Raw genomic sequence first — 11479 nt, forward strand, 5'->3', positions numbered from 1 at the left:
GTCTCCTTTATCATTATTACTAGAAGATGCACCCTTGTTTCTAGATTTCTTACTCTTTACGGGAGTTTCCTCAACAATTTTAGTGGTAGTAAAAGCCATGCTTAGATTACTAAAGATTTCTTCCAATTTATCGATCCGAGACGGACTTTCTTCTGTTCTTTCATGGATTAAGGTACCCTCTCTCTTTTAACAACTTAAAAATATCGCCCGCTTTTGACCCAAGATTAGTAGCAAAATTATACATCTTTTTGTATATAATTTCCATATGATCTTCGGTGAGCATTTTCTTTTCAATAGCATCAGTCTTTCCATAACATGCTCAAGAGTCAAAATTGTTTCATTAACCATAAGAGGTGGTGAGCCTACTAAATTTCCCATAGCATTAAGAGCATCAAAAGGAGGACTCGTTAAGAAATTTCCACCGGTAATCGTATCAAGGACGAATCTATACCAAGTGGTGATGCCAACATAAAAACAACACAAAAGCACAACGGTAGATTTCTTACGGATAGATCTATTATGAGCATTGCAAATTCTATACCAAGCATCTTTTAAATTTTCTCCTTCCCTTTGTTTAAAGTTGAGGACCTCGTCCTCGGAAGTGCAAGCAATAGAGGAAGAACTATCCATACCGCCAAACAAGGATGCACGCAGAAACAGATCCGGCAAGAAAACGGCGAACGGAAAAAAAGAGGCAAATAAAACGGCAAATTTTTGTGAAGTGGGGGATAGGAAAATGAGAGGCAAATAATGTAAATTGAAAGGAGATGAGATTTGTGATTAGGAACCTGGTTATGCTGAAGATCCTCCCCGGCAACGGCGCCAAAAATTCCTTTTGATGTCGCTTGAAGCTACGTCGGTATTTCCCCAAAGAGGAAGGGATGATGCAGCACAGCGGTGGTAGGTATTTCCCTCAGATATGAAACCAAGGTTATCGAACCAGTAGGAGAACCAAGCAACACAACGTAAACAACCCCTGCACACAAATAACAACACCTCGCAACCCGACGTGTTAAAGGGGTTGTCAATCCCTTTCGGGGTACGGTGCCTCAAGATAGGCAAATGACGTGAGGTAAATTTGTAGATAGGATAAATAGATCGTGGAACAATAAATTACAGCAAGGTATTTTTGTATTTTTTTGGTTTAATAGATCTGAAAATAAACGCAAGGAAAAAGTAGATCGCAAGGCAAATATATGAGAAAGAAGACCCGGGGGCCGTAGGTTTCACTAGTGGCTTCTCTCGAGAAAAATAGCAAATGGTGGGTAAACAAATTACTGTTGGGCAATTGATAGAACTTCAAATAATCATGACGATATCCAGGCAATGATCATTACATAGGCATCATGTCCAAGATTAGTAGACCGACTCCTGCCTGCATCTACTACTATTACTCCACACATCGACCGCTATCCAGCATGCATCTAGTGTATTAAGTTCATGGAAAAACAGAGTAATGCAATAAGAAGGATGACATGATGTAGACAAGATCCATTTATCTATTGCGGCAGATATGGATCCCGTCTTTTTATCCTTAATTGCAACGATACATACGTGTCGCTTCCCTTTCTGTCACTGGGATCAAGCATCGCAAGATCGAACCCACTACCGGGCACCTCTTCCCATTGCAAGATAAATAGATCAAGTTGGCCGAACAAAACCCAAATATCGGAGAAGAAATACGAGGCTATAAGAGATCATGCATATAAGAGATCAAAGAACTCAAATAACTTTCATGGATACAAAAAGATATAACTGATCATAAACTCGAAGTTCATCAGATCCTAACAAACACACCGCCAAAAGACTTACATCATATGGATCTCCAAGAGATCATTGTATTGATAATCAAGAGAGAGAGGAAGCCATCTAGCTACTAACTACGGACCCCAAGGTCTACAAAGAACTACTCACGCATCATTGGAGAGGCACCAATGGAAGTGGTGAACCCCTCCGTGATGGTGTCTAGATTGGATCTCGTGGTTCTGGACTCTGCGGCGGCTGGATGAAAATTTCGTCGACTCCTCTAGGGTTTCTGGAATATTGGGGTATTTATAGAGCAAAGAGTCGGTCCAGGGCGCACCCGAGGTGGGCACAACCCACCAGGGCGCGCCTGGACCTCCTGGCGCGCCCTGGTGGGTTGTCCCCTCCTCGGGACTCCCCCCAGGTGCAACCAGGGCCCGTTGTGTTCCTTCTGGCCCATAAAAAATCATCGTAAATTGGCGTGGCATTTGGACTCCTTCTGATATTGATTTCCTGCGATGTAAAAAACATGCAGAAAACAGCAACTGGCACTTGGCACTATGTCAATAGGTTAGTACCAAAAAAGATATAAAATGACTATATAATGATTATAAAACATCCAAGATTGATAATAAAACAGCATGGAATAATCAAAAATTATAGATACGTTAGAGACGTATCACACGACGAGTTTGATTGGCAAAAACTATGGTCGCTTCGCCTCCCAAATAAAGTGCTTCACTTTTTATGGCGTTTATCTACAAACAGCATACCAGTACGAGCAAAGCTACAAAGCAGAGGTATGGAGGTAGATACTCGATGTCCTTTATGCTTTAGATGTGAAAAAGTGGGAGGACATTGCTTTTTTATGTGTAAGAAAGTTAAGGAGGTGTGGAGGAGATTAAATCTGGAGCATGTTAGACTACTTTTGGTTGGCTGTACTAGTGTCTTAAGCACCATAGAACAAATTCTTAATCTTGAAGAGGACGTTAAAATAAAAATATGTTTGCTTCTTTGGCAGTGGTGGCATATACGCAATAAGGCAAACTCGGGTGAAACTTCTTTCTCGCGTGAGGATGTTTGCTCTTGTATTAATTATCATGTATCAAGTGTAATGAAGAGCAATAAGAATACTAAAGGGCAAAAGCAGCAGCTGGAACAAAAATGGTCTCGGCCGCCAAATGGTTTTCTCAAGATTAATACTGATGCAACTTTTCACAGGGAAACCAACTCCGGCGGCTGGGGATTCATCATCAGAGATGACCAAGGCAGAGCGATGGCTGCAGTGGCGGGCAAACTGGCGCATATCTCAGATGTTCTGCACGCGGAAGCTTTGGCTTTGTTGTATGCTATAAAAATATCTATTAATATAGGATGTGATAAGGTTTTGTTTGAAACTGACTCCAAGCAGGCAAGCAGCTGATGAGGGCAGTAAACTCTAAAAATTATGATCTAGCGAATTTAGGAGCTATTATCAGGAGCATCAAATTCCAAATGCATGTGGGGTTTTCTGTTAGTAGTGTTGTGTCTTGCCCTCGGGATTGTAATAGGGTGGCACATGTTTTAGCTGCATATGGAGCTCATCTTGGAGTTGATGTGTGTGAGACTTGGCTGGGCCAACTCCCAGACTTTGTGCTGGACTATGTAAAGGGCGATTTGCCCTGTACTATTATATAATGGAATGCATTTGGTGTTCCTTTCAACAACAACAAAAAACCGGCGTGGGCTATCCCTCCTTAATAAGCTCGAGGTCTTCCCTAGTCTGGAGGAGGACCTGCTGCTTGTGCTTGTTTCTTCAGGCCACCATGGTGGTGGATGAAGGGCATGGATGGAGTAGTCATCCTCGTTGTGCAGATCTGGTCGGTGCTCATCGGCAGAGGTTTCTTGGTGGAGCTACGGCGCCAGAGTGGCTGCCGGTCTTCAATGGCCTCCCTCTGCTTCTTCTGGAAGGCAGCCAACCCTATTCCTCCCGGCTTGTATGCCTATTGGGAGGCAGTTCCAGACTCTGCTCGGAGGCCATGGTCAGTAGGCGCTGCAGCTATGGCGATTTCGTTGTCCCAAATGATGCGTCCCCGGCGACGGCGAGGTTCAATCCGGATGGAAGCTGTCTTGGACGCAATTGCATTTCTATATTTCTGTTCAGGATCCTCCTTGTAAGATTTGCACTTAAGATTTGTCAATATGTTTCCGCATACGAGAGTTCGGCATATTTGCATATGTTTCCGCGCACGAGAGTTCGGCATATTTGCACTTAATATTAGGAGTGTTCAGCATATTTGCACTATGGAATCCGACCACTCAATTTTGCAACAGCTTGACAGGCTTGCATCGTCTCAATCCTACTTGGAGTTTTTCACACCCAGATCGCGAGGACCCGCATTGTGCAGCTCATACGTCGTGCGTACGGGTGTTTGTCCTCCCAAACAGCCCAGGAGTGATGGTCAAAAAAGGATTTGTCGGCTTATACACTGAATAAGCAGGCAAATAATTAACCTAGTACTAGATGAATAAGCAGGCAAATAATTAACCTAGTAGATGTATATAGCATTACATTGCAGAACCAATGATCATAGATTGGGCAAACAGGCATCCCAGCAAAGTTTGAAACTATTAATTGTGTCCTAATATCCAACATACTCAATTGGCCATGAAAAGAATTGCAAATAACCCCTGACAACGGTGACCATGTTAACCCAACATCATTCCAAGTCCATAGCATCCCCTTCATCACCCATCGTAGGAAGATGGGTGCTGGGATTGATCACAGGCAGCTTCTTCCGAAAGGATCCCTGCAACACCGACCCTGGTCGCTTTGTGGTGCCCTTCGAATCTGACAAAACCAAAGCCCCATGTATTAGTTTGGAAAAGACGAGTCTAAAAATAAAACAGTCAACACTCAGCCTGCTAGTGCAACGTAGAGACTTATAACCAACAAATTTCACTTCTCAATGATTGACATAGATTTAATTCTTGGGAGTAGATAGGAGTCCAAAAATCACAACATTTATACTCCCTCCGTTTCTAAATATAAGTCTTCCTAAAGATTCCACTACGGACTACATATGGAGCAAAATGAGTGAACCTACACACTAAGTACGTCTATATACATCCGTATGTAGTCTGCATTGAAATCTCTAAAAAGACTTGTATTTAGGAACGGAGAGAGTACTTAGAAGACATTATATGAAGTTGCATCCAATAGACCTCACATTAACTATGGTAACACATCATTCTCACTACCGCTAGCAGTTTGAAATCAAGTTGAAAAATCAACACTCATCCTGCAGCTAGCGAGATATGGAGACTTAAAAACAACAAATTTCATTTCTCAATGGTAACACAGATTTCTAGGCAGTAGAAATCACAACGTTTAAACCTACAAAGCCATATTAGATGAAGTTGCATTCAATAGACCTCACATTAACTATGGTAACACATCATTCTCACTACCGCTAGCAGTTTGAAATCAAGTTGAAAAATCAACCTGCAGCTAGCGAGATATGGAGACTTATAAACAACAAATTTCATTTCTCAATGGTAACTAACACAGATTTCTAGGCAGTAGAAATTACAACGTTTAAACCTACAAAGCCATATTAGATGAACTTGCATTTAATAGACCTTAGATTAACTATGGTAAACAGCATCCTCACTATCGCTAGCAGTTTGAAATCAAGTTGAAAAATGTGCATCTTATCAGAGAGTGGTGAAAAGGTAGAGGTACCTGGAGCGAGAAAGTTAGAGATGATTGCGCGCGTGTACGCAAAGTCCATACAAGCTTCTCTGTGTGTGGTGTATTTTGCGGTTCGCTCTATCTCCTTGTTCTTCATGTTAACAGCAATCACCTGTGACACACTATCATCCATGCTGGCCTTGGTCATCAGGTAGAGAACACCATCATGATGGGAGCTGAGCGTGGGGTGAGCAACAAACAGGGACGGCTCCATGGGGTTGACCAAATCACAGGAATTAAGTTCTCCGTCCTTGCTGAAACCCGAATCACCAGGCGCCATGCTCCATGTGACGGCCGTCCAACCATTCGGGGTGCGCGAGCCCGGGCTGGCATGGAGCTGAAGGTCGACGAACTTGATCCGACCATTCACCACGGCGATGTCCCGGAAGAAGGAGGAGAAGCCATGAAGACGGAGGTCGTTGTCCGGCTGCATTGGCTCCGGCAGCGGTACGTAGTGGAGCAGCCTAGGGCCGGGGGATTCCTCCTCCTCAGCAGGAGAGGGGACATGCACGTCACAAAGGAGTATGCCATGCCAGAGGTCGACCCAGCCCATGGCGCCTCCTACGGTGATGACCCTGTTGCAGAGATGCTCGGGGGGAGCGTCCTGCGGCCGTGGAAAGGCCGTGGGTGTGCGGCTCCAAGCGTCAGCGACGGAATCGTAGATGTAGAGAACGTACTGATTAGTACCATAATAGCAAAGCGTTGCGATCTTGTAGGCATCATAGTCGTCGCCGGTGGTGTGGGATTTGCGACGGCGGGAAAGGGCGGGGGCAGGGTTGTGAGAGAGGGTGGGGGTGGGCGGTGTGAAAGGGAGATGCTTGCTGGCGCTATTGGACCGGTAGCGCAGGATGCCAATTTCGTTATGACCCAATTGGCATTCAGATTCATACTGCTCCGGAAACACCTCGCTGGGGGGGTGCGGAAGCAGTGTGAGCTGAGGAAACTGACTGCCAAGGATTGGGGCGCGGTAAACGAAATAGACGCAGCTTGGGGAGTTCTGCAGGGTCCAGTTGTGTATCAGGCCGATGACGGCGAGGTTACCCTCCGTTGCGAAGATGGTAGGCTCGCAGCGGAACTGGCTGGGGTCCCTGCTTGTGTAGGACATGCAGAAGTATGAAATATGAGGTGGTTGGGAGAGGCAGAAAGTGACCTGCAGAAAATCCTGCTTGACACCGCCGCCCCTTACTTTCCTGGAGACGGGACACTGGGCAGTGGTGTGGTTACGCTCGTAGATCATGTAGGCGGCGTTGTCGACGAGGGCTTCATGCCAGTCCCAGGAATCATCCTCGGCTTCCCCATCGCCGCTTTCCGGCGGAGGACGCAGGGACTCGTCGTGATAGAACTTGCCGAACAAAGATTCAAGAAAACCGTCGTCTGACATCTCGATGGGATCTAACACTACCGCTACTAGTATTTATCGGAGCTGCGGTGGAGTTGGTACTGGAAGACTGACACGGATTGCGCAGTAGGAGACGGAGGCGGAGACGGATTGAGATTGATCTCATCTCTTCGATTCTGGAAGGGAACAGAAGCGGAGGAGGAAGAACTACAGAAGCAAAAGCAGAGTAGAGTGACAGAGGATGCTGGCGGAGGCGGTGGGTGGAGGCGGAAATATCTAGCGACCGAATGCTTCTCCTCTCCACCCTGGCCGTTGGATGGCTTGCCCCGTCTATCTACGGCTCTTCTTTGTGATGGCTTCAAACCCTAGCCCCCCACCTGCGCTGCAGTCCCACTAATTTTTCTTTTTCTTTATTACCTTTATATAATTTATTAATGACGAAAAAACAATTATCTAACTACCGTCGCTGCACGGATCACCGCGTCCGTCCGTACAAAATCGACAGTGCTAAGTTTGACCTTTTTTTGCTTGGCGAGTGGAGAACTCTGATCATTTTTTTGGTCGAATTGATGATGATGCAAAGATAGCGGGTGTCTGCGGCATATCCCGTGCATTGCTTTTCTTTTTTTGGAACATCATATCCCGTGCATGGTTGTTTACGTGTATTTTGCGTTTACATTTTTCAAAAAAATTCACATCAAATTATCTTCCTCTAATTTTAAGCTTGCATTTTTCTTCATTTTCTACTTATTTGTTTGTTGTCTTGCATTGATCGTTTCGAGGTGCCTGTTTTTCCCTAGTTTTCTAAAAAAGAAAAAATGTATCTCAACTTTATGCTAACTTTATACTTTACTATCCTGTTAAAAAAAACTTTAGACTTTACTATAATATTGTACTTCCTCCGTAGAGAAATATAAAAGCGTTTGGATCACTATATTGAGACACTCATTTTAGGATCGAACGGAGTACTATATATATATACTATTCCCTCCATTCATACTTTTTTTTTATATGCTTTCCAAGGTTGTCTCTGACCGCCGGTTAAAACAATAATACGGTACTCCTCTCTAAACTTTTTTATAAGACGTTTAAGATAGTGACCTAAAACGTCTTATATTACCTACATTCTGAGAATCTTCTCTTAGATTTATCTTGATACGGATGTATCCGACACTAAAAATATGTCTAGATACATCCGTATTTACATAAATCTAAGACAAGCTTTCTGGGATGGAAGGAGTATTAGTTTACACAACGAGTACTATACTGTAAGATTCATATGTGAAATGAGTTTTCAGTGATATAATTTTTATAACATACATCGCATATATTATTAGTTTTATCAATGTTAGAAGGCAATCTCAAAAACGTATCACGACATCTCCAATGCTAACGCTCAAATCGGACACCGCATCCGTTTGCGGACCAGGGGGCAGTCCGTGGACACTGGTGCGGAAGCCGGCCATCCAACTGTACCCGCACACATCCGCACCTATTCTTTTTAAAGTCCGCACGGTAAACATATCCGCATATCTAGTTCTAGGTTAGCTAAAAAATGTTCAAATGCGGTAGTGGTTCTAATTTAAATACTGCGCCCTCCGTTCCTAAATATAAGTCTTTTTAGAGATTCCAGTACAAATTACATTCAGAGCAAAATGTGTGAATGTACACTTTAAACAAGTCTATATACATTTGTATCTAGTCCGCATTGAAATCTCTAAAAAGACTTATATTTAGAAGCGAATGGAGTATAATCCAACAAAAGTACTCAAATTATAGTAGTTCAAACTTGAATTTAACTAGTACATATGTACTAGTTTTCCTCCTTAAGAAACCACGGATGCTCAATCAAATTATCCTTTAGTTATTCATGAGTTGCTCGATGCCGAATTTGTTGATGCATTTGAACAAACTCATCAAAAATGGCCAGATTCTCCTCTGGAAGTTTGATAGACTCACCCATGCTCTCAAATTCGAGAGTTGCGGCAGCATCGTCACCCTCATCCTCCACGGTCATGTTGTGCATGATCACACAACATGTCATCACCTCCCACAAGGTCTCCGGATCCCATTGCTTGGCATGTCCATGAACAACTGTAAAATGAGTCTGTAGGACTCCAGATGCCCTCTCCGCATCCTTTCTAGGTGCTTCTTTTCTTTGGGCAAAGTGAGACTTTTTCTGACCAGCTAGCTCAGATATTGTCTTAACAATGGTAGCTCACATACGATAGATACGATAGTAGCCCATGTTGTATTCGTGCCCATTGAAAGTATAGTTGCAAGGAGTAGCTTTCCCTTCAACCCTTCTAGCAAACAATGGTGATCGATGTTGCACATTGATGTCAATGTGAGACCCGGTCACTTCCAAAGAAAGCATGCCAAATCCAAAGATCATGTGATGCAACTACTTCAAGAATGATTGTGGGTTTTTAACATGACCCTGATATTGCCCTTGCAGAGCTTATGGGCGGTTCTTCCATCTCCAATACATGCAGTCAAGAGATCTAAGCAAACCTGGCCACCCTCCTGCTTCAGACATTGCTAAGGTCCTCTCGGTGTATGCGACAGTTGGTTCCTCAGGTACTTAGGTCCAAACACCGAGACCACGGTAGTAGAAAATTTGACCATGATGTCTCCGCATTGTTGGAAATATGCCCTAGAGGCAATAATAATATGATTATTATCATATTTCCCATTCATCATAAATGTTTATTATTCATGCTAGAATTGTATTGATCGGAAACTGAAATACATGTGTGAATACATAAACTATACGGTGTCCCTAGTAAGCCTCTATTAGAGTAGCTCGTTGATCAAAGATGGTAAGGTTTCCTAACCATGGACATGAGTTGTCATTTGATAACGAGATCACATCATTAGGAGAACACGATGTGATGGACAGACCCAACCGTAAGCTTACCATCAGATCGTTTAGTTATTTGCTATAGCTTTCTTCATGTGAAGTATTTGTTCCTTCGACCGTGAGATCATGCCACTCCCAGATACTGGAGGAATGCCTTGTGTGCTATCAAACGTCACTTTGTAACTGGGTGATCATAAAGGTGCTCTACAGGTATCGCCGAAGGTGTCTGTTGGGTTGCATGTGTCGAGACTGGGATTTGTCGCTCCGTGTGACGGAGAGATATATCTCTGGGCCCTCTCGTTAATACAACATCATAAGAAGCTTCATGTGACTAATGAGTTTAGTCACAGGATCTTGTATTACATAACGAGTAAAGAGACTTGCCAGTAACAAGATTGAACTAGGTATGGAGATACCGTCGGTCGAATCTCAGGCAAGTAACATATCTTCAAACAAAGGGAATTGCATACAGGATTGACTGCATCCTTGACATCGGGGTTCAACCAATAAAGATCTTCGTTGAATATGTAGGAACCAATATGGGCATCCAGATCCCGCTATTGGTTATTGACGGGAGAGGAGTTTTGGTCATGTCTACATGTTCCCAACCCGTAGGGTCGCACGCTTAACATTCGGTAGCGCTAGGGTAGTATTGATATATTAATAGTGGAAAGTCCGAAGGTTGTTTGGAGTCCCGGACGGGATCCGGGACATCACAAGGAGCTCTGGAATGGTGCGGAGGTAAATATTTATATATGGAAAGTTGTTGTCGGGGTTCTGAAAAATGTTCGGGTTTTTTCGGTATAAAGTGGGGCCCACCTGCATGGGGGACCCGCATGAACGTGGGTAGTGGGGAAATTACCCACACTCCTGGTCTAGACGCACCAAGATCCTCCCTTAAAAGGAATAGTATCATATCCCAAAGGGATAAGATCAGGATCCCTAAAAAGGGGATAGCGATCGGTGGGGAAGGAAAGGAGGGATTTCCTTCCTCCCCCTTTGGCCAACGACCCTAGGGCCTTGGAGGGCAAGACACTAGCCCCCTACATGTGTATATAAACTTGGAGTGGCGTTGGGGGCAGCAACCCTTTGACCCCCTTGTCTCCCTTCCGTTACACCTCCTCCACCTCGCGCAGACGCTTGGCGAAGCCCTGCCGAAATTCCGCTGCCACCACCACCATGCTATCGCGTTGGTTCCGATCTCATCTACCTCCTCGCTCTCAATTGCTGGATCAAGAAGGAGAGGATGCCATTGAGCTGAACGTGTGCTAATCTTGGAGGCACCGACCGTTCGGCACTAGATCAGATTGGATCATGAAGAGTACGACTACATCAACCGCGTTACGATGCTAACGCTTTTCGGCCTACAAGTGTATATGGACACACTCCTCTCTCGTAGCTATGCTTCTCCTAGATTGGATCTTGGGTGTTTTGTAGGAAACTTTTGACTTTCATGCTTCATTCCCATCACGCATGTGCCCTCAAACATCCGTAGGTATTCGTCCCACGAATCAACGGATGTTCCATATGCAAGCATCCGCAGTGCGGCCGTGCACTTCTGGTAACGAGAGAACTCAATCCTTCATACGACATCCTTCTTCAAGATGAAGAACTCATCAAAGGACTGGAAGCCATTGTAGATATGGTCAAAGAAATTTTTTCGCATCCGAAAGCACCAGGGATAATTGTCAGCGAATAGGGCATCGTGGCAAAGTAGTCGTCCATCGTCATCAAATGGTCGCGTGCCCTACTGCGATTGACCACTCGATGACCCTTGACCAATCCCTTGAAATTGAGAACT

General features: G+C 44.3%; 1 protein-coding gene across 1 annotated transcript; it reads right to left on the minus strand.

Annotated features, from left to right (window-relative positions):
• Nucleotides 1–4243: 4243 nt before the first annotated feature.
• On the minus strand, nucleotides 4244–7046 carry LOC123051516 (uncharacterized). Its single transcript, XM_044474406.1, has 2 exons — nucleotides 5468–7046; nucleotides 4244–4573 (listed from the first exon to the last, which is right to left on the minus strand). Exons 1-2 carry the CDS (start codon nucleotides 6855–6857, stop codon nucleotides 4443–4445), a joined length of 1521 nt encoding a protein of 506 aa, XP_044330341.1. The 5' UTR covers nucleotides 6858–7046; the 3' UTR covers nucleotides 4244–4442.
• Nucleotides 7047–11479: the final 4433 nt, after the last annotated feature.

The sequence above is a fragment of the Triticum aestivum genome, chromosome 2D (assembly GCF_018294505.1).
Source record: "Triticum aestivum cultivar Chinese Spring chromosome 2D, IWGSC CS RefSeq v2.1, whole genome shotgun sequence".
Classification (NCBI taxonomy): Eukaryota; Viridiplantae; Streptophyta; class Magnoliopsida; order Poales; family Poaceae; genus Triticum; species Triticum aestivum.

What these genes read in the sequence shown, in the direction of transcription:
- LOC123051516 (XM_044474406.1), bottom strand. Translation starts at nt 6,857, where the DNA reads ATGTCAGACGACGGTTTTCTTGAATCTTTGTTCGGCAAGTTCTATCAC. An exon ending in CTCTAACTTTCTCGCTCCAG is followed by an intron (nt 4,574 to 5,467) that starts GTACCTCTACCT and finishes TGGTTTTGTCAG; the next exon opens with ATTCGAAGGGCACCACAAAG.